At 45.6% G+C, this 23,657-nt stretch overlaps 1 protein-coding gene and 1 long non-coding RNA gene across 2 annotated transcripts in view; one reads left to right on the top strand and one right to left on the bottom strand.

The window, feature by feature from the left end:
* MDGA2 (MAM domain containing glycosylphosphatidylinositol anchor 2) overlaps positions 1-23,657 on the bottom strand; it is a 359,263-nt gene that overhangs the window by 5,616 nt on the left and 329,990 nt on the right. The window contains exons 12-15 of the mRNA XM_069856787.1: positions 18,507-18,527; positions 12,293-12,448; positions 11,119-11,277; positions 2,571-2,701 (exon numbers count right to left, since the gene is read on the bottom strand). Coding sequence (XP_069712888.1) covers positions 2,571-2,701; positions 11,119-11,277; positions 12,293-12,448; positions 18,507-18,527 — 467 coding nt within the window. The remainder of the gene's footprint in view (positions 1-2,570; positions 2,702-11,118; positions 11,278-12,292; positions 12,449-18,506; positions 18,528-23,657) is intronic.
* Positions 1-23,657, top strand: part of LOC138720596 (uncharacterized) — a 319,432-nt gene that overhangs the window by 290,541 nt on the left and 5,234 nt on the right. The window lies entirely within an intron of this gene.

Raw genomic sequence — 23,657 nt, 5'->3', positions numbered from 1 at the left:
TGAGATATGCAACTTACTTCTGATTCAAAGCACTGTAGTCCTCTCAGTCCTTCATGACTGAAGCTCAGTTATATATCACGGGGACAGGGAAGGTATGAAAAAAATCTGGGCTGCACACTACTCTTATAAATTAAGTTATAAAAGGTTTTAATTTCTGTGTCTGTGTGCTGTTTCACTGCAAAGATTCACTTTGATTCACTCTCCTTATATTTAACTGGGAGGTTTACAATCTTTCCTACTTAGACTCAGAAATGGGAAATAAAGTTTGCTTGATGCAAGAGCTGCTAAAAAAGTAATTTAAGGTTCCAACCACTCTGACATTTATTTGTAACATTTGTGCAGAGCTTCATGGCTCTACATTCATTTTATGCTGGAGCTTTTAAGCACAACACTGTAAAAGATGAAAAATAGCCAAGCAGAGGAGCTGCCACTGTGTGCACTAGCTCGTGGCACCAGTGAATGTGGTTTTAAAGCAATGAGGGTTGAGCTGCACCAGCAGCAGAAGTGACCCCTGTAAGTGTTTTTAAAGCAACGTGGACCCATGCAAAGGCTGATGCACAGACTCCTCGGTGAAAACAGCAACCTGGGTACCAGGAGCTGCTGCCTGTGACCTCTGGTTGCTCTACCAATGCCTCAGCTTGCTCTGCCACCCAAACCCATGTCTTCCTCGCCATGCTGGGGAGGTTACCCCAGGTTTAAACCACATCACCCTCCTCCACTCCTCTGCATTGCTGGTGGCAAATCCTTTGCATCTCTCTGCCTGAGGCTGATCATGGAATCATAGAACCATTAGGGCTGGAAAAGACCTCTAAGGTCATTCAGTCCAGATGCCAGCCCAACCCCAGTGTGCTGACCAAATCATGTCCTGAAGCGTCACATCTACACATTCCTTGAACCCCTCCAGGGATGGGGACTCCACCACTGCCCTGGGCAGCCTCTTCCAGTGCTTGACCATGTCCTGATATCCTTACCCTTCCTCTACTTCTGCTAATGCCCTGCCCAAGTCTCAGGAATCCCTCACAGACACAACTGTGATCACTTCAGTTTCAGCTTCCCCAGTCACACCTTCCCTCCCTTTACCAGTCCATTCATTACATCCAGAAACTAAATAATTTTTCCCTCCTTCAGTGTTCGGACTCCGTGGATTTACCCTGACTTCACCAATGCAAAACTCACCCACTCAGCTCAGCTCCCACGCTCTGAGTGTTGTTTAACACTCATCCTTCTTTTCTGCACTCTTCCTCCTAAATTCTGCCACTTAAACATCACAGAATGGTTTGGGTTGGAAGGACATTAAAGCCCATCCAGTTCCACCCCCTGCCATGGGCAGGGACACCTCCTGCTAGATCAGGGGCTCCAAGCCCCATCCAACCTGCCTTGAAGACCTCCAGGGATGGGGCAGCCACCACTGCTCTGGGCAACCTGGGCCAGAGCTTCCCCACCCTCAAAGCAAGACATTTTTCTCTGAATTTCCCGTATTTCAGCTTAAAAGTATTCCCTCTCATCCTGTCCCTGCACTCCCTGTCCAGGAGCCCCTCTCCAGCTTTCCTGGAAGCCCTTTCAGTACTTGAACTGCTCTAAGGCTGTCATTATCGTAACATTTTACATCACATATCCTTCTCCTTCAGTTTTCCTCTAGTTTCCTCCCATGCAATGCTTCTGCACTCATGTATGCCAAACCATTTCTCTTCTGTCATTGCCTCTCATGCATGGAAATAAAAACAAAGGGTCAGGATCAGCAATTACCCAGAAAGTGAATCCCAATGTACGTGTTTAAGAGAGCAGATTTGACTTGCACTGAATGACTCTTTTCCCCCAAAGCCATTCTCTTCCCCCAGGGGACCTAGGGTTTACAGAGAAGGGATGGAGGAGCCTGGAGAACATTGCACTGCAGGCCACAGCTTGTGACTCCTGTCTGCCGTGACGATGCTCCCAGGCTCAAACACACGAGGTCTTGCTTGCAGCAGCTGCCTTTTTGGGTCTGTTCCAGCAACAAACAGCTCACAGCGTGAATGAGAACTGCCCGTAATAGGTCTATCAGCATCTCACTGTCGAACCAAAACTGAGATGTGTGAAAACCTGTCACAACTTGCATACGCTTAGGGGATGCGACGTGCAGCTCTGCTGTACCAGGGGCTCTGCGCAGGCAGCGCTGCTGCTTTGGTGCCTTTCAGCACAGACTCAGGAGATCAGTTCTTTTGTGCATGTATTTCAAGAGATCTCTAACACAGGTACTGCACCATAGACCCTCAATATTCTTTCACAGGCAGTAGTTTTGTATTTGAATTGTTAATCTGAAATATAAAAACATTTTATATCGGCTACCAGCATCTTCTGAAAACCAAAAGATATTTTGTCTTCCAAAAAGAGCTGCTGTTCTTCTATTAAACTGTGCATTATGGTGCTCACCTATTTAAAGCAAGGAAAGCAATTATCTGTCCATAAAGCAGCTTTCAGAGCTGAAATGAAGCTGTGAAGTCCTGTGTCAGAAGGAAAGGGTCAGCGTACACATGTCCCCCCTCCAAATCCCGAATACTCCCATTCCTGGTGTGTGAGGCACCAGTCGTTACCTGAAATGAAGTTGGGGGGTTTATATTAACACGGGCTTGGTTCCAGTGCTGTCCCTTATTTCCACTTGAAGACCACAAGGGGTTCTCTATCGCGGTCTGACCTTTCAACCGCAGGTAAACGTTCAAGCTTCCTAGAAGAGAGGTGGAGAACTGGAATTGGTTAGGTGCTCTGATGGAGCAGGGATGCTGGGCTGGGAAGAGCAGCAGTCCCCTGCTCACCCCCGTTCCTGCTTTCCATGGGCCTCTGCCAGGTCGGAGTGTGTGTGGGAGAGTTTCTTGTAAATTCAAAAGCTTTTAAACTTGGGAACACTGGGAACTCACGATGTGAATTCACTCCTAAGCATGCAGGGAGTAGACAGGGCAGTTGCATCCGAAGGACGCAAGGCTTCTCAGGGTGAGCTTTTTGTGCTGTAGTGCAAATGAAGCATTTATAACCTCCTTATCCACAGATAAATAAGCAACTTGGTTGCTTTATGCTTAGCTCTAGTTTATAGACTGTCTAGCTTCTCGTTTACTCTGCACATTATTTAAATAACAGATAGCCATAGAGCCTGGCGTATCTATCTCAGAGATAGATGTGATGCCCTTACTCCGGCTAAGGAGTATTTTTGAAGGACAATGTAATTCTCTCAGTTAAAATACCTTTGGTAGAGTCTTGCTGTGAAGAAAAAAAAACCCCACAGACCTGAGTCTTTCCCCACTGCTGACCATTACGTTACTGATTCCAGCACAGACGCGTTTTGCAACAAGGTAAGATTGTGGTCCTTCTCTCTGGTTAACCTCACCATCTCAGAATCATAGGATCATTAAGGTTGGAAAAGACCTCTCAGCTCATCCAGTCCAACTGTCAGCCCAACCCCACCGTGCTGACTGAACCATGTCCTGAAGCGTCACATCTACACATTTTTGAACCCCTTTAGGGATGGAGACTCCACCACTGCCATAGGCAGCCTCTGCCAGGGCATTACCATTCTTTCCATAAAGAAATTTTACCTAATATCCAATCTAAACCACCCCTGGTGCAGGACCATGAACAGAAAACAGACTGTATTGACGCCCCAAGAGACAGCAAATGCATTGAATACATTTAGCAGGTTTGGGGTTTCTGTTCCTTCTTGCCCAGTGCAGTTCTCTGTACAAGCACGGGGCAGTGGTGTCTCTTTATACTGTGTAAATCATCACATTCGCCTTCATCTGAGAAAGTTCAGACAGCCAAGTTGACACAAGACTACTGTTTTTAGAGGGCGTTAGGCATGGCAGCTGGGAAGCTCATACAAATTATACTTGCAATGAAACCTCTTAGATCTGAAGGCAGCTGCACAGTGACTCAGCTCCTGCTAATAAAAAGTTCTTATTTCTAGCAACAGCAAAACTCGGTGCCTTGATAAACATAAGGCTAAACGTCTAATGGAGCAGCCAATATTCCCATCACGGCTGTTTCAACAGGGTGCCCAGAATGAAGCCATACATCTTCTTTGAAGGAGGTGGGGGAAGCGCTGCTTGCCCAAGAGCCTGGACAGCCCCATGTCTCCCACCTGCCTGCCACTGCAGCATTTCATTGCCCGAATGCAGGGGAGGATGCAGAAGCAGCACAAAGAAAACACGGCTTCCAACGAGGACATTTTCCCTCTGCCTACAAGCATGCTACTGGGCAAAAGAAAAAGAAACAGAGAGGGCTGGCAAGAAGGGGGATGCTCAGGAGGGTTCCCTGGAGTAACCTCAGAACCAGACGGTGCCGGGCTGCTCATAGCAAGCACTGCTCAGCCTCAGCCCCCTTCCAAACAGCAACAGCTCTTGGGTAAGCTTGATATTATTCAGCTACAACCACTCCCCTTCCTTCCCAACTGCTTCTCTCCAAGACTTTTTTCAACAGCTGTGCTGGGTCTCTGGACTGAAAAATGACAGGGTCTTTGACAAGACTATCTAAAGTTATAAAATAGAGTTATAGATAATGTTATTTTTCTAACTGATCAAAAGCAATACCCCTTTCGTGCAAGGGATGAATTGCTGGCTGATTGTTTCACCTGCCTGTACAGGCTGAATATAGCCCATGCTGCAGGGCTGTTTGGAAGAGCTGAATAATTCAGATGTGAAAAGCTTGTAATTCCATCTCTGCTGAGGTTACAGAGATTTAAGATTGTTCATAGCACACTCAGCCTCTGTGTGTCACATAATATCTTCAAATTCATAGCAGAATAAGAGCAATCTTACTTAAAATGCAACATAGCCTTGACTGTACCAGACAAGCTCAGTCATTGCCCAGGATGATGGTTTGTATGCATGAACCTGCTGGACTCTCTTTGCTAGGGATGCACACACACCTGAAAACTGAACTAATGACACATGCAACACTTGCTTCTCCTTGAAATTATGCGAGTAGGATCTTGGAAAAGCTACACGGCCTTTTCAAAGCTGATGCTGGTGGAGGATGCATTGGCTACGGCATTCACATCCATGTGTGTCCTGCAAGAGTTCATCTAAGGATTTCAAACTCTTCCATACTCTAGAGAAATGGGTAATGAAGGGTTCACAGGCCCTGGCAGAGGCTGCCCAGGAAGGTGGTGGAGTCCTCATCCCTGGAGGGGTTTAAAAGACAGGGAGATGAGGTGCTCAGGGATCTGGTTTAGTAGTGGGTAGGTACGGTTGGACTCAATCTCAAAGGTCTTTTCCAACCAAGCGATTCTATGATTCTTAAGTAGGAGACAAAAACAGTGGGGAAGGGGTAACAGCTGTGAATTAAGGACGTTCTGACAGCATCCTGCCAAGAAAGCACAGGCTTCTCCGGAGACATCGCCAGCTGCAACACTGGGGTGACGTTTGGAGTGCTCATCACTGTGCAAATACAAACAGCTTTCACAGCGTGCTATGAACATAATGTTTTGCTTCCACTTTTCATCTTGTGATGGCTCTCCAATAACAGGAGAAATTTATTGTTCTTGGAATGCCAATTGGAAATGCCCCTTCCTGTGGTGTAGATGGAAAAACTGGAACTACAGATTGCTTTAAAAGATGGTGAAAGCTATAATGGAACTACACCTGCATTCTGACTCGACATAGAGACACAATAAGGGCAGTGACTCTTCATTTTCTTGTTCACCAGAAATGGCTTCTTGTTTGCTGCAAATCAAGTGATGGAAACTTCTATTTTTCTTATGCTTTAGGGATAATCAGGGAGTGGAGCAAAGCACATGTACCAGCACTCTCAGATTCAGTTCTGTGTGATCCATCAGGAATTACACTCTGACTTGTGAGTAAGAGCCATCTATTTCAGGTGAAAAAAACCCCCCACTTTATCATCCTGAACAGAACTGCCACGGCACGGGATGTAGGTCCCTGTTTATCTCATCAGTGCTAATCTCGGATCTGTGCTCTGCTCCCTGCAAAGACTCCCAAGTGCCTCTCCTTATCGCTACAGAAATTTTCAGCCTCTTCTCCCAAGACACCGATGACCTGAATGGCAGGCACAGCAGCTGAGCTGGATAAACTGATATGCTGTTTGTTTTCAATACAGCACAACAGCCCTTTTCTCAAATTGATGTCATTGAGGTCACTCATTTTTAAGACTGGAGGATGAAGGTTCTTTTCCTCTGAGCCTCCAGGACCAGTCCACATCAGCAACAGAGCATCATTCCAGGATAATTTTCCATTTTATAAGTGATCCTTCAAAATCTTGACAGAAATGCACGAACATTTTGATGAGCACCAAAACTGTTTCAGAAACAGAGTACTTTGCCCCTGAGACATGGAAATAATAACCCTAATACTGCTTGGAAATCTTAGAATCATAGAATTATTAAGGTCTGAAAAGACCTCTATGATCTTCAAGTCCAACCGTCAGCCCAACCCCACCGTGCCAACTAAACCATGTCCTCAAAGTGCCACATCTACACCTCTCTAGAACCCCTCCAGTGATGGAGACTCCACTGCTGACCTGGGCAGCCTCTACCAGGGCTTCACCTCTCTGTGAGCAAGAAACATTTCCTAATATCTGATCTAGTCCAGCTTGAGGTCATCTGGGTACGGATAACTAGGGACAATAAAGCAACACTTGTGGCACAAAAGTCTGCTGAGCAGGGCTATAGCACTTTGTATGAAAAATCAAAGTTTGATAGCCACATATCTTCTCTGAACACATTGTTCAGAAGGAACAGGCTGGAATTAACTTAAGGCAAATTCCCCTGCAAGACGCTTCAAATTCTCTGTGAAGTCAGGTCAAGAATCAGCAGCTCAAGTTTATTCAAAAGAGAAAGCCTACAGCACAAAGATCATACACGAGGGCTCAGTTAGCAGCTCCTAAACTGCTCTTGTGAAAGAATCAATGAGCTGGCAGTCCACAGTTCAGCTGACAGCTGCCCCAGCGGGCAGTGCTCACTCCTAAATGGGGATGAGAAGCACCTTCTGCATGTTGGCTGCTAATTCCAGAGCAGCAGTGAAGGGTCAAGGCTTCTAACAGCTTGTGATAAACCGGTCAATCTGTTTTAGCAATAAGATTTACAATTCCCCACAGGGGATTAATCCTTCATAAAGAATCACTGAGGTTGGAAGCACCTCTGGAGATCACACTGTCCAAACCCCTGCCTAAAGCACAACAGGTTAGAGGTTAGAGGAGGTTGCCCAGTACCACATGTAATCAGATTCTGGATATTGCCACAGACAGAGACTCCACAACCTCTGCCAGTGTCTAACCACCTTCCTAGCAGAGGGGGAAAAAAAAAAAAATTACAATTTTCTTATATTTAAACAGAATTGCTTCTATTTCAATTTGTGCCCATTGTCTCTTGCCCAGTTCCCATGTATCTCCAAACTCCATATTCTTTAGATCCTCCCTTCAGGAAGTCTGGGACCTCTGTTGATGACATCTCCATCTGTTGATGACATCTCCCTAGGCCTTCTCCTCTCCAAGCTAAGCAGTCCCAGCTCCCTCAGCCTTTCCCCATAGGATAAATGCTCCAGTCCCTTCATCACCTTTGCTGGTCTTCACTGGACTCTCCCCAGTAAGTCCATGTCCTTCTTGTCCTGGGGGACCAGCACTGGACCCAGCACCCTGCCAGTGCCTCCCGAGAGCTGAGTGGAGGGGCAGGATTCCACCCTTGCCCTGCTGGCCACGCTCTGCCTGTTGCAGCCCAGAAGGCTGGTGACCATCTTTACCACAAGGGTCCATCATCTGAAATGCTCTCTCAGGATTAGACCTGATTCATCTCAGCAAATCATTGTGTTGTAATAACCTCTTTCCTAACCCAAAGAAATTTCCAAGAGCACAAACCTTTAAAAAATCATTCCAGGAGTTACCTCATCAATTCAATGACTCAGACAACAATCATGTGCTAAAATCATCACTCATCAGGTTTTTCTTTTCATTATCCTCACATGACCAATTCCACTGACAGATTTTACATCTAGGGGATCAAATGGTACAGATTTGCTGATTTCATCACATATTTCTTGTATGCTTACTGCATTGTCCTGTTTTTCATAACATTTTGTCATGATCAGGAATTAAAATACGGAATTTAGCATAAGCATGCATTTAAACACATGGCAGACGCTATGAATTTACTATTTTTCTATCCATCTGCTCTTTAAAAACAGAAAAATACATGATATTACACAAAGCTATTCCAAAGCAGATCATGTTTAAATATAAACTAAGATGATAGTGACTATTTTTAGACATTAAGGAAAAAAGGTGATATTGAGCAGATTTGGTTTGCAACAACTACGTGTCCATGTTGCCATTAATAAATTCTGTGATCACTGATTGCTGCCACCATTGTCACCCCTGGGGCAGCTCCTCCTGCAGCCAGCATTATATGTACCCATTCAAGAAATAACACAGAAACAGGAAAGGGTGAGCTCAGTCAAGAAGCAAAGGGCACAGACACTTGCTGAAAAGACAAACCAGCAAAACAAAACCCAAATTACACCACTGATAAAGCCCAGGTTTATGATAAATGTCCGCCTTAGATGTTGTTTTTCATAGAATCATAGAATGCTTTGGGTTGGAAGGGACCTCAAAGCCCATCCAGTTCCACCCCCTGCCATGGGCAGGGACACATCCCACTGGATCAGGGGCTCCAAGCCCTATCCAGCCTGGCCTTGAACCCCTCCAGGGATGGGGCACCAATAGCTTCTGAGGACAACAATTTTCTTACATTTTATCCTAAGCGTAAGGTATTCCAGAAAAAAACTCTTTGACCCTTTCTTTTTATAACCTTGCTCTTCACTGTCACACACCAGAAATAACCTGTTACAAAGCTCTGTAAGGCTGTTTATATTTTTTCCTTCTGCTGCAACACAGAGCCAGGAGAATTTCGACCTGGGGCTGCATTCATGTGCTCACCGTGTGGAGACAACAAAGAAAAAATGAAGTGAACTTGTCTGCTCTATTTAAAACCTGAATTTTGCCTGAGGGCAGGTGAAGGCTTTCCAAATCAACCACCAGAATGCACTGTGAGGATGTGCTTGCCCTTGAAATATATATAAAAATGTATTGAGTCAGGTCAGCTTGGCACTGGAAAGCCTCTTGACACGATGGTAAGCACCGAGCACCCCACAGGGATTTACAGGATTTACAATAACTGGCTGTCTAGCATTTATAGAATCATAGAATCATAGAAAAACCAGGTTGGAAGAGACCCACCGGATCATCGAGTCCAACCATTCCTACCAACCACTAACCCATGTCCCTTAGCACCTTGTCCACCCGTGCCTTAAACCCCTCCAGGGAAGGTGAATCAACCACCTCCCTGGGCAGCCTGTTCCAGTGCCCAGTGACCCTTTCTGTGAAGAATTTTTTCCTAATGTCCAGCCTAAACCTCCCCTGGTGGAGCTTGAGGCCATTCCCTCTTGTCCTGTCCCCTGTCACTTGGGAGAAGAGCCCAGCACCCTCCTCTCTACAACCTCCTTTCAGGTAGTTGGAGAGAGCAATGAGGTCTCCCCTCAGCCTCCTCTTCTCCAGGCTAAACACCCCCAGCTCTCTCAGCCGTTCCTCATAAGGCCTGTTCTCCAGCCCCCTCACCAGCTTTGTTGCTCTTCTCTGGACTCACTCCAGAGCCTCAACATCCTTCTTGTGGTGAGGGGCCCACAACTGAACACAGGATTCGAGGAGCGGTCTCACCAGTGCCAAGTCCAGAGGGAGAAGAACCTCCCTGGCCCTGCTGGTCACGCCGTTTCTGATCCAAGCCAAGATGCCATTGGCCTTCTTGGCCACCTGGGCCACTGCTGGCTCATGGTCAGTCGCTGTCAACCAACACCCCCAGGTCCTTCTCCTCCAGGCAGCTTTCTAGACAGACTTCTCCTAGTCTGTAGCACTGCACAGGGTTGTTGTGCCCCAAGTGCAGGACCCGGCATTTGGCCTTGTTAAGCCTCCTGCCATTGGACTCTGCCCAGCGGTCCAGCCTGTTCAGATCCCTTTGCAGAGCCTCCCGACCCTCCAGCAGATCGACACTTCCACCCAGCTTAGTGTCGTCCGCAAACTTGCTAAGGGTGCAATTATACTTTTATTTTCCACGCTTTTTTTTCATACTATGCAAAGAAATTAAATGTGTGTTTGGTAGAAGCTGTGACTAAAACCAGACTTACAGATCCACTTTGACTATATAAACTGCCACAGCTTGTGAGTGAATTGTTCCTGGCTTTTATAAAGTAACCATGCGATGCCGCACTGTACAAGGCTGCGCTGCTCCAGCTGCCAGCAGGCAAGGAGCACTGCTGCTAATCGCTTGATCCTCATAGAATCATAAAGGTTGGAAAAGCCCTCTAAGCTCAACCAGTCCAACCATCAACCCAACACCACTGTGCCTTCTAAACCATGTCCCAAAGTGCCACATCTATACATTCTTTGAACCCCTTCAGAGATGGAGACTCCACCACTGCCCTGGGCAGCCTCTGCCAGGGCTTCCACACCTTTTAAGTACTGATTTTTTTTTCCTAATATCCAATCTAAACCACCCCTGGTGCACCTTGAAGCCATTTCCTCTTGTCCTATCACTTGTTATTTGGGAGAGGAATTCTGAACCCTGAAGCTAGCGAAGAGTGACTCAAAAAACTGTGTTAGTATCAGGTGACATCCTAGAAAACACTGACTTTTCTATTTTCACACTCTAAATTTCTCATGTTCAAAAACTCACTTATGCATGAAACACTTCCCATCTGTAAGAGAGGCTCCTGCTACTGTGCTGTTTCATGGAAAAGACAGTTTTGCAGCATTTAGAATGATATCAGGCACCTCTCTCGCCAGCTGTGGTTGCAAATGGCCCTTGCAGGTGTTGGCAGTCCTCCCGTATTTCTGTTTCATGCAAAAGGAAATTTCAAAGAATCACATAATCATGGAATGGTTTGAGTTGGAAGGGACCTGAAAGCCCATCCAGCTCCACCCCCTGCCGTAGGCAGGGACATCTCCCACTGGATTCACTTGCTCAAAGTCCCATCCAACCTGGCCTTGAACACCTCCAGGGATGGGGCAGCCACAACAACTCTGGGTAAACTTTCCCATTTCTCCTGTTATTTTGCCCAAAGTGAAAAGACAAGGTCATTGGCTTTCTCTCACCTATGTGCTGTCCATACATGTGATAGTAGAAGCTAAAGCAATAGGCTGTGTTGGTAGCTCCATAAGGGTTTTTTGGAGCAACACTGAAAACAGGACTAACGAGTCTGGCCTTCTCTCCTTCCAGCCTGGGGCGTGACGTCTCAATGTACATGTAGAAACCTAGAGGAAGTCCAAATGGAAACTGTTAGGTTGCAGTCTTCAAATTCCAACACATATACACGCAGGATTTCACATTCATCTGACATCATCGTGGCTTTTGACACATATTTCATAGAATCATTATAGAATCATTATAGAATCACAGGATGGTTTGGGTCTGAAGGTACCTTAACGATCACCTAGTTCCAACTTCCTGCCACGGGCAGGAACACCTCCCACTGGATCAGGTTGCTCCAAGCCCCATCCAACCTGGCCTTGAAGACCTTCAGGGATGGGGCAGCCATCACTGCTCTGGGCATCCTGGGTCAGGGCCTCCCCACCCTCACAGCAAAACATTTCTTCCTAAGATCTCAATCTCATCAAGAGCCTCCCCAGCTTTCCTGTAGGCCCCCTTACTCTGATCCTGGTCTATGCCAACAAGAGAGACAAAATTTACTTATTCCAACCATGCAAATACTATACAGTATGACTTTTTTTCCCCTTTGGGGGCATACAATAAAATAGTGTAAGTTACTGCAATACTTGATAAATTCAGTGCAATGCGTTTGACTTTTGTAATGCAAATGCACACAGCAGTCAAGACAGCACGCGTCCTTTAGCCGGGGCAGCAGATTGAAGATTACACATTTTAGCAATGCCCAGAGTAAAAATGGGGCAAAAAAAAAAGAATCTCATCATGATGGTCTGAAAGAGTCCAAGGTAGAATTCCAATGACAAAAAAGGAAGATTATTTCAAGACGTGCCAGAATATTTCCCCACTAGACTGTAACGTGAAAGCAATAGCTTTGAAAATGGCACAACAGAAACAATACAAGATGGTTAATGGCACCATTAGTAGGCTGTGTGTTGGGACCAGCCGCCTGCCTCAGCATCAGAAGTCATCTAAGTTTGCTTATTCTTGGTATCATTAGGACAAATGCCATAGCTGCATCAACTGGCTGTCCTGGCCAGGTCCCTCAACCCAACGGAGCCGAGCTCCCAGTGCCAGGTGAGCAAGCACAATGCTGGCACTTACCTTCCTTGGAGCCAGTCCGATCTGCGTTCGGCCCCGTGTTGGGGGTGTACTTTGTGTCTCTTGTGGCAGTGCTTTGTTTTGTCCAGTCAAAATTGTCCGTATCATCTTGAGTGAAAAGGCAAATGTTACCGTCCTCAAACCCGCAGTGGAACTCTCCTGCCAAGGCAGCAAATGAGCAGAAGTTTAGTGGCTAAAGCTTTGCATCCTACGCTTGTTGGTCAAAGAACTTGTCAATTATAATAATCACTTTGTGGGCTGATGCTTATTAACAGGACTGGAAAACAGAGGCGCCTTTATTTTACATCACTTTTAGTGTTTATGTTTTCTTTTGAAATAACCTCAATGGAAAAAAATCATGGTCATTAACCTGTGTGGATGTTACTTGAAATTATGTTCAAATCTTATTGTATGGTTGCTCATCACATATTCGGATGGACACAACTACCCCCAGAAACTTTGTCTCTCCTTACCCAGATAGCATTTCTAAAAAGCTGAGAAGAACAGGCAGCACATCCATAAACCATCAACTGGGGGGGGGAAAAGTGAGAAGTGGGTTGTTTTGGTGTAGGGATAAGAACTTTAGGGAAAAAAAGACTGCACCTTCTCAAAACAAAAACATTATATCTAAGCAACATCTCCTAAACTACTCCTGGTTTTCAACAGGGATGGGAAAGCAAGAAATGGCTAAAAATGAGAGCAAAGGAGCTTTAGGGGAGACATGAAGGAAATCTCTGCAAATCAAGATAGTGAAGTAAAAGAAAGGATTGCTAAGGAAGAGCCTTGTGTCCCTATGATTAGATGATAATAACTAATTAGACAAATACCTAGGAGAAAGGCTTAGGTCTATCTGAACCTGTATGGACAGGACAGGTGATTGTATCATGTCATAGAATCATAAAAACATGGAATGGTTTTGGTTGGAAGGGACCTCAAAGCCCATCCAGTGCCACCCTCTGCCATGGGCAGGGACACGTCCCACTGGATCAGGTTGCTCCAAGCCCCGTCCAACCTGGTCTTGAACACCTCCAGGGATGGGGCAGCCACCACTGCTCTGAGCAGCCTGGGTCAGGCCCTCAACGTTATCTTCAGATGTCCTGAAGACATCTCATAGACTTTCCCTAAGATTTCCATCACGTACTTGAGGTTAAGAGGCAAAAGCTTAGGTCTGAAGAATAAAAATGCTAAGAACCTTAGAGAGGATTACTGGGATCCTCTCCTTTGCAAACCAGAGGATCATGAGACACGTCAGTCCAGTGACCCTATCTGCTGGATTATGATGGGATGAGAAAGTCCTACTGTCAGATATTTAGGAATCAAAACAAATCAGAATTGAAAGGTTCCATTTTCACGTTGGAACAGAGTAAGACCCCACACTGTAAAATGTGCAAAGCTTAGTTTTATGCACATGAAGAGTTCCTGCTGAGTTTACTTTTCCAGGAAAGTCAATTGATTTATCTGAGAAAACAAGCAAATCCCTCTTCTCTAGGGAGAATACAGCCGACTGCAAACCGCGTCAGCTACGGCCAGCTTTATAGAGGTGCAATTTATATTCATTGTTATGAGCAACTCCAACACTGGGCGTCATGGGATTATTCATCTGTGTTAAATTGAGGAGGTATATAAATGTTTGCAGGTTTGGGGTTTCGGTGAACTATAAATCCACTTAAGCCACTGGAGCCTCCCTGTAAATCAGTGAAGAGAGAGGGACCTGGAGCTTAGCTTGGATGCGTTCTGCTAAGCAAGGATGCTGGTCCGGAGCTTATTTAAAATCAGATAATGTTACAGACTGAAAAAGCAGGCTTGAAAAATTCCTCACAACCCACAGAGTGCACTCAAGAGTTCTTTCCAAGCCTTCCTCACACTGCTTCTGCCCATCCAAAGACCAACGCAAACTGCACCCCTGTAAGAGACTGATTTGTTTTGGCCTTAAAGCACTTGGTTTGGCCACCTTAAATCTTGGTTGAGACTGTAGCAGAGGCAGTGTCCTCCAACACTTTATCTCACCCTAACAAGCAGCCGAGCTACACTTGTTGCCCGAAAAGTCCCACTTGGTAGAAGCAGCCCCCCCAAACTCAGGTGCAGAACTTTCCTAGAAGCAGCACTGTGCGGGCCCACCAGGAAACTATAAATAATATCCTAGAGGCGGGGCCATTTGTATGCCCATCATCCTGGAAGGACTTTTTCAGCGGTGGAGCCATGGGGTGGGGGGTATTTGCTATTTTTCTTTTATTTCCTCTTTATTTCTCTCCTTTCCTTCATTTTCCTCCTCCTCATTTTTCCCCCTGAGGGTCTGATAAGCCGACACTTTTCCTATTTCCAAGACCCGTTTCCAACAGCACTCGTTGGTGTTATTTGTTACCGTAGTCAGCTAACAGGAATACCTAAATCTACAGGGGGGACCCAGGGCCCACATTGGGCAGCAACAACCCCTTCCACAACAATCAGCATAAACCACTGCTCTATAAAACAAGGTTATCAAAAAAAACGTGGTCCACAGAAAATTCCGTGGCTATTGGCTCCTCAAGCAGATTGACTTGATTTCCCAATAAATCCACAACTTCATTAGATCCTCCAGGAGAATGAATTTCCTAAATTGTAGCTCCTTCACTGGCAAACGTGACCAACCACCATTGCACCATGCACCTCTGCTTCTGGAAACAAAGTCTTCTGCTCCTTGAGTTCTGAATGAATGAAGAAGTGGCAATTTTGGGAATCTTTCACTGGAGAAGAACCATCATGAGTGTTGCAGAGAAGGAACACAAGCGGAGGCCAGCTTGTGGTTCTTGCTGAGAGATGAGCAACTCAAAGAATAAGGAAGGAACACACATGGGCAGATTACATCCAAAATCCTTCGAGAGAGAAGCACATGAATAGATGCAGACCCTCTGCCTTCATCCAGGAAGAGAAGGCAAAGATCCTGACAAAGCACTTGAAAAACATAGGGACTCCAGTGAAGCACTATGAACAAAATACCATCTGTGCTTCTCACCTCCAAGAACACCTTTTACATGACTTGAGCTCCGTATTTGCTTGGTTTACACTGTGTTTTATGCATTTGGCTTCTATCTCCACTTATGCAAGCCCTGCCTACAGCGAAAACGGTGCTGCTTCTACACAGGGTGAGAAAACCCAAGGGCAAAGAGTAACTAAAGGAGCAGAGTTCTGACAACCAGATCCAGTCCTGCAGCAAAGTGAATTAACACAAAGCATTTCCAGCCGTTCAGCAGTTTCTAACACTGCCCCTCCAGCACCTTAAAAGCTGCATTTGCACATCATGCCATGCCCTCAGATCTTCATTAAGAAATTCCCCATCAGCAGAAGAGAAGATTTTTCTTCAAGTAGAAAAATAAAAAAAATAGATTCAGTCCAGATAAAAAAAAAGATAAGTAAAAGTTTGCCATTTATTTAATAGGAAAACACCAGTTTCGTGTGGGGCTATCATTTGCAATAGAACCATAGAATCGTTTGGTTGGAAAAGACCTCTGAAAACATCGACTCCAACTGACCCTGTCCACTACTAAACCAGATCCCTGAGCACCTCATCTACCCTTTCCTTGAAGAAATCTTTCCTGATGTCCAATCTGAACCTTCCTTGGCACAATTTGAAGCCATTTCCTCTTGTCCTTTCACCTGTCTCTTGAGAGAAGAGACCAATACCCACCTTGGTAAACATTAGTCTGTTTGTCCAGACTAAACAGCCCAAGGTTCCTCAGCTGCCTCTCATAACCCATGTTCACCAGATCTTTCACTAGCTCCATTCTCTTCTCTGGACGTGCTCCAGCCCCTCAGTGTCCTTCTTGGAGTGAGGGGCTCAAAACGGAACCCAGGATTCGAGGTGTGGCCTCACTGATGATGAGTACAGGGGTGTCATACATTGGAAAAGGTTAGTGACAGAAGAATAAAAGTGGGAAGTAGCTCCATAGGATTACTTCAGTAATTTTTTAACACAAGAATAAGGAGCATTTCAATTAATTTGGATGGTCCTGACCTGGTCATTAATGGGGACACCAAGGGCAGGAGAAACTGAAGAGAACTGAAGCAGGAAGAACGTGGCTTCAGATCCCAGTACAGGTACCTTGTCCCAGTTGAATCCAGCTCTCACTGTTCATTCATAATAGTGTAAATAAAACCTGAATTCAATCAAACGGGTTTAGAAAAAACCAGAACTTTTGTAGAAAGCACACATAACAATGAGGTTGAATTTGTTATGGGAGATGAGAGAATCTCTCTTCTTCAACTTACTGGTTTGAACCTGTTTGCAGACCAAGATTTCTTTCCCGTCAAAGGATTTCACTCAAAAAGTCTTCGGGGAAATAAAGCAAACCAAAATTTTAGTATCAGTTTGGTCATCCAAAAGAGGGGACACTGGGTGCCCTATAGCTCTGGTGAGCAAACTTTCCCGTTGCCACCAGTGCAGAGAGGCAGACCAAGAAAGCAGATGAGGGAAACAATAGACAGGTTGCTGGAGATATCCTCCCTCCCTCAAGCCAACACATTCCCTATTGTATGGGCAATTTGGGTGCCACCAGCATTCCGTCACGTGCCTATGCAAGCCATTGGTTTTAATCGAGCTTTAGAGACACGTGAAAGTGAGACAGTCTCAGATCTTAACATCACAGAGGACTGCAGTGTGAAGCACTTGGGATTGCAATGCGCTTCTTTCTTAACATCACAGAGTATATATTTAATATATTAATTAGCAAGGTTCTCATCTACTGTTCATTTCAGTCAACGGGAGTGGTTCCTCCAGCTCCCACGAGCTTTCAACTAAGCCCGGATTAATTATTAATTCATTGCACAAGATCTTCTGCAAATAACTTTAAAATTTAGAGAAAGGCTCTTCCATCAGGTGGGAGAGATGGAGAGAGAGGCTTTTCTGCCTGATCACAGCAGCAATAACGAGAGACAGAAACCTATTCCTTTTATTTTTGGCTTATGTTGTTAAAAGCAAGAGGAATGAATCATGGAACTATAGAATGTCCAGAGTTGGAAGGGACCTACAAGGACTGCTGAGTCCAACCGCTGTCCCTACACAGGACAACCCCAATATTCACACCGTGGGGCTGAGGGCATTGGCCAAATGCTGCTGGAAGATTGTCAGGCTTGGGGCTGTGGCTGCTTCCCTGGGAGCTGTTCCAGTGCTCCACCACCCTCTGGGGGAAGAATCTTCTCCTGATGTCCAACCTAACCCTCCCCTGGTGCATCTTCCTGCCATTCCCTGCAAAACACTCATTCACCCTGATGCAAAAGAAAATCATCAAGTAGATAGATGTGAGGACAGTCAGGAAGAGGGTGGCTTTACTGGGACAGACTAAAGCTCCTGCGTAGGATTTGTAGGGATTTGGAGCCCATGGAAAAGTGTAAGAACAAAAAATATAAGAGAAGTCCTTCCTCCCCTGCAACAGCCCTGTGCACCAGCACATTACTGAGTACTTATCAGAGTTAGTTTGGTTTTCAATCACTCCTGTGGAGCTGTCTCCTGTGGATTTGTCTAAATGCTTTCAAACCCTGGTCACACTTCTAGTCTTCGCATTTCTCTGTGCAAATGAGGTCCACAATTCCTGCATGCACTGCATGAAAAAACATTCTTCTTTTGGTTCCTTTGGTTCTTTTGGCTTCTTCACTTCTGACTACCCTTGGAAGCATCAAAATAACTCAAGAACTGCAAATGCAGTTCTTACCCAAAGATAAATGAATTGGTAAAATTGCATAAACAGACTTTTCCTTCAAGATTTTCACCACACTTGGTGAAGTGTAGACACAGTTCCGACACGGAACCTGAACTCCCATAGCGTCACCCATACACAGTGAGCTGCAATGTCCACAAATAGAGTTTAGTTTTAGAACATTAATATTTTCCTTTAAATAAACTGTTTGGGCAGAGAGAAAGAAAGATGAGCCGGAACTCAAATTTTTCCTTTCTCCATCTACTCACACTTTAGAGCCTTAGCAGAACAAAAAGAATGAGACCTTCAGCCACAGGCTAAACTTGCACATAAAGCTAATCACAGAATCGTTTGGTCATGAAAGACCTTTGAGATCATTAAGTACAACCGTACCTGCCCACTACTAAACCAGATTCCTGAGCACATGATCTACCCATCTTTTAATCCCCTCCAAGGATGGGGACTTCAACACTTCCCTGGGCAACAGAAGGTGAGTTTTGCAGTCCACATACCAGGAAAAAAAAAAAAAAGCTAAAAGATATACTTACGTAGGTGTGGATTTACAGGAGCTGGAAGACAGAAGAAGAATAAAATTAGCACAAAGGAGAAATTCTAATTAATCAATATTCAGACTATCTGAAATTCCCTGTTGTTCCCTCCCTCTCAGGACTTTGATCATGGCTCCTACACTGAGACAGCCAGGAAAACTGGTAAATCCCTCTTTTCACAAATTTTGTGGCTCCCTGGCAACTCAAAGGCAATGATTTCAGTGAGGAAAGACAGCCTCTCCCATCAACAATGTGTATGCTTAATCGCATGTACCTCCAGCCTGGAGAACAAGATGCTGCAATCATCCAACCTAGTCTGTTGGCACAGATATTGTATGGACAGAATTGTAGAATCATAGAAAGATCCCCACAGAAGGGACCTCAAAGCCCATCCAGTCCCACCCCTGCCATGGGCAGGGATATCTCCCACTGGATCAGGTTGCTCCAAGCCCCATCCAACCTGGTCTTGAACACCTCCAGGGATGGGGCAGCCGCCACTGCTCTGGGCAACCTGGGACAGGGCCTCCCCACCCTCATGAGGAACAACTCCCCAATTTTCCTGGAGCTCCTTTCAGCACTGGAAGCTGCTCTAAGGTCTCCCCACAGCCTTCTGATCTCCAGGCTGAACAACCCCCACTCTCCCAGCCTGGCCTCCTATGGGAGGTGCTCCAGGCCTTGGATCATCTTCATGGCCAGGTACAGCTGCAAAGCAAATCTCCATGGTGATGCCTTTGTGTGGGAATCTAACACAAACTACAGAAGGGATGAACTCACGAAATGCAGAGATTCTGCATCAGACCTTGCTCATCACTTAAAATTTCATTTTAGCATTGTTCAAGGACAATTAACATAATGTTTTACACTTTCACTCAATGAATAGTACTACTTTGTAATTTAAGATGTCTGCACACGCATCCTAAGAAACAGGCAGCACTTGCATAAGCACATAAGCACAGTAAACTTGCAAGAAGAGGTTTGATCTCATTAGACTGAGAAACACAGCCATGAAAAACCATGAGAATCTTTTGGCACCTAAGTCCTCTTATAGGGAGGACAGGCTTTAAAGAAATCCACGATGAGGACAAAGGAAGGTGAAGCTTGTTGCCACAGCAAGCTGCCAGCAGTGCCAGCTCACCCTGTGCCTGCTGGAGGAGCCACGTTGAGTGACCAGGACAGGGACCCACCAGTACACATGGGTCCTCAACACTGCCCTCCAAGACAAAGGTGAACCAGTGCAGAATCCCACCTCTCTGCTTCCCCCACCTCTCTGCATCCCACCCACCTCTCTGCATCCCCCCGTCTCTCTGCATCCCCCCCTGCCTCTCTGCATTCCCCTTGCCTCTCTGCATTCCCCTTGCCTCTCTGCAACCCCCAGCCTCTCTGCATCCCCCCAGCCTTTCTGCATCTCTCCTGCCTCTCTGCATCCCCCCGCCTCTCTGCATCACTCTTGCCTCTCTGCATCCCACCTGACTCTCTTCGTTCTACTCAGCTCTCTGAAGCCCACCTCTTCCCACTCCCCATCCCACGACAGGAGCAGCCCATGCTGACCTTTCACCTTGGGAGACATCAAAAATCATTTTGCCATCATTGCAGAGAAGCCTTGAGACAACTTTGCTGAAAACAAATCTCTGTCTGTTCATTCCTGGGTCTGTGGAATGCCCTGCGTGACACGCAGGGCTGTTGGGTACCGGGAATCTTTGGGGAAACTAGGAAACTGGTACTTGTATTTCACAAACCTTTGGCAAAATTACAAATCCCTCTACATCTATAATTCTTTAATACTGTAATTCACTTATTAATACTTTAATAGGATGAAGCAGAATGAAAGTCAAATCTTGATAGTCCCTACAGGGCACTTAACCATGGGAATGGCTACCGTGGTGTAAGTCCAGAGTAACCTGTCTAACACTAAAAACTGGGAATCAAGTTTGAAAGAGAAATTAGTCTGAGGTTCTGTGCTACCTGTTTGCAGAAGGGTAAAATTCATCAGAGAATTGCTTGGTTGGAAAAGACCTTTGAGATCATTGAGTCCAACCGTCCCTGTCCACTACTAGACCAGATCCCTGAGTACCTCATCTGTCTGTCTTTTAAACCCCCCCAGGGATGGGGGCTCCACTACCTGCCTGGGCAGCCTCTGCCAGGGTCTCAGAACCCTTTCTGTGAAGAAATTTTTCCTGATGTCCAATCTGAACCTGCCCTGGTGCAGCTTGTGGCCATTCCTTCTCATCCTATCACCTGTCACCTGGGAGAGGAGACCAGCACCCACCTTACCACAACCTCCTTTCAGGTAGTTGTAGACAGTGATGAGCTCCCCTCTCAGCCTTCTTTTCTCCAGGCTAAACAAATCCCAGTTCTCTCAGCCTCCTCTCGTAAACCTTGTTCTCCAGCCCCTTGCCCAGCTCTGTTCCCTTCTCTGGATGCGCTCCAGCCCCTCAATGTCCTTCTTGGAGTGAGAGGCCCAAAACTGAACCCAGGATTCAAGGATTCACCAGTGCTGAGAACAGAGGCACAATCCCTTCCCTGCTCCTGCTGGCCATACTGATCCTGATAGAGGCAAAAGTTGGAAAACCTAGGAAATAGGCCCCTTCTGCTATAAGCACTTACGCACAAGAAACACAAGAATGCTAGGCTCTTGGCTGGAATTGTGTACTATTAATAGAAAAACTGAAATAAAAGTTTATCTGCAAATCATAGGGGCATCTGGCAACACCAGACTTCACCATGAGTGTTGCTTCATGTTTTCTTACTGCCCTTCCCACATTCTGTTTACAGACATAAACTCTTAGTTTGTGACCAAACCACAGATTCTGCAGAGCTCTCGGTTCAATTATAAGTTTTCAAAACAGCTTTAAATTAGCTTTCCTGTTTTATCCTGCCTTCAAATGAACAGCGAGTGTCCCTAGTGTAATATTCTTAAGAAACTCAGTCATTATATTCTATTAGATAACCTCATGGATTTCAACAAAAACGTAACTTTCATTTTCCAATAACATTTCTGTAACATTCATTTTGTGAGCATCTTTGAGTGACTGAACTTGGAATTAGCTGAAATTGCTAGGAACTACATTTACTGTTGCTTGATTTGTATCTAAATGTATGGGGTTGTATGGAGGCTAACATCAGCGCGTAACCTTGAGTCACGCTGTTGAGGTTGTTCTCAGCAGAGCAAAAGGAGCTTCTGGCCAAACCAGTTCAAATTGATTGACAAAAGCAGAAAAGCAAATTAAAACAATTAGGCTGAACTTATCTAACATCATAAACTATGAAACAAAGCCACCACAACCAAACAGAAGAAACAGAAAACCTACTCTTTTAATGTTGCTGTAAGACAATGGAGCTGTTGGAACAGGTCCTGAGGAGGGCTACAAAGATGATCAGAGTGCTGAAGCACCTCCCATATGAGGACAGGCTGAGAAAGGTGGGGTTGTCCAGCCTTGAGAAAAGAAGGCTTTGAGGAGACCTTAGAGCAGCTTCCAGTAATGAAAGGGGCTCCAGAAAAGCTTGGGAGAACTTTTTATATGGGCCTGGAGTGATAGGCCAAGGGGAATGGCTTTAAATTAGAAGCAGGAAGATTTAGATGAGACATTAAAAAGAGAGGGAGACCCTGGCCCAGGTTGCCCAGAGCAGTGGTGGCTGCCCCATCCCTGGAGGGGTTCAAGGCCAGGTTGGACGCGGCTTGGAGCCCCTGATCCAGTGGGAGTTGTCCCTGCCCACAGCAGGGAGTGGAGCTGGATGGGCTTTGAGGTCCCTTCCAACCCAAACCATTCTGTTATCCTAAGTGCATGTTTAAAGGAACAAGAACTGCAGTTTTAATTGGCGTAGTTGGAGGTCTTTACAGCCTGTTTGTATCAAATAGGCTGACACAGATTTATGCAAAGTGATGGAGATTATATTTAAACTGTTACTACAAGATGTATCTGGTTTGTGTTAGCCTACAAAACACTCATTAGTGCTACTGAAATGGTTCTGTTTGTATTTACAAGGCAGTCTGTGCTCACTAGCAGAATAACATATGTACCCACCAAAGAACTTGTCAAGCAATGTCTGGCTGTAATTATCAATGTCGCTCCTACTGTGATGATTGCTCTTTTCTCCTGTCCTTTCATTGTGCAGAGGAGAGAATAATTCATGGCAGGCGAGGGATTTCCCTATGAAATGCTTCCACCATGGGCAAATTTTTCGTTCATGGGATTGGATACTGCAGAGTTTTCATGATGTATTTACAGCTCCAGCTTGGGATGACAGGGAACACTGAAAAGAGCTTGTTACTGAGGTTTTCCTGTTTTAATGATGTCCTTATTTTGGACACTCAGGTGGCTACCAGCAAGTCGGGGGCTGTGATTTTTATATATTAGCAATTTCCATATTCATCTCCAGTTGTGGGCTTAAATTTAAGATGCGATGTGCTCTGCATCATGTACACGGGAGTGCAATCCAATAAAAATGCCTTCACAGGTAGGATTAACGTGGCTTCAGTGTGTCCAGTTCTGGAATCGCCAACATAAGGAGGATATGGAACTGTCGGAAGAGGTCCAGAGGATGCTGGAAACATCCAAATGCTGCTGGAATATTGTCAGGCTTGGGGCTGAGACTGCTTCCCTGGGGAGCAGTTCCAGGGCTCCACCACCCTCCAGGGGAAGAACCTTTTCCTCATGTCCAACCTAACCCTCCTCTGGCCCATCTTCCTTCCATTTCCTCAAGTCCTATCACTGGTCATCAGGGAAAAGAGTTCAGTGCCTGCTCCTCCTCCTTCCTTTGTGAGGAAGCAGTAAACTGAGATGAGGTCTCCTCTCAGTCTCCTCTTCTCCAGGCTGAACAGACCAAGTAACTTCAGCCACTTCTGATGTGAATGGGGTGAAACCCTATTAGCCTCTTTAAGGGTTAAAAAAACCAGCAAAACATGGTTGCCACAGGAATCCTCACCAGCAACACAAAAACATCGGTTCATTTTAAACCTAGGAAAACAGCTTTTTTACCCTGAGGGTGATCAAGCACCAAACAGGTTGCTCAGAGAGGCTGTGAAGTGTCCATGCTTGATGTTCACAACCTGAACGGACATGGTCCTGGGTTCTGGTTCTCCAAAAAGACTATTCCTAAAGTGGTGGGATGAGAAAGAAGGGCTGATACAGGCAGGGGCCAGTGTGCTTCTGG

This window comes from Phaenicophaeus curvirostris, chromosome 5 (assembly GCF_032191515.1).
Source record: "Phaenicophaeus curvirostris isolate KB17595 chromosome 5, BPBGC_Pcur_1.0, whole genome shotgun sequence".
Lineage (NCBI taxonomy): Eukaryota > Metazoa > Chordata > Aves > Cuculiformes > Cuculidae > Phaenicophaeus > Phaenicophaeus curvirostris.
Note: the sequence above shows the minus strand (reverse complement) of the source record. Positions and strands in the feature narration are given on the sequence as shown.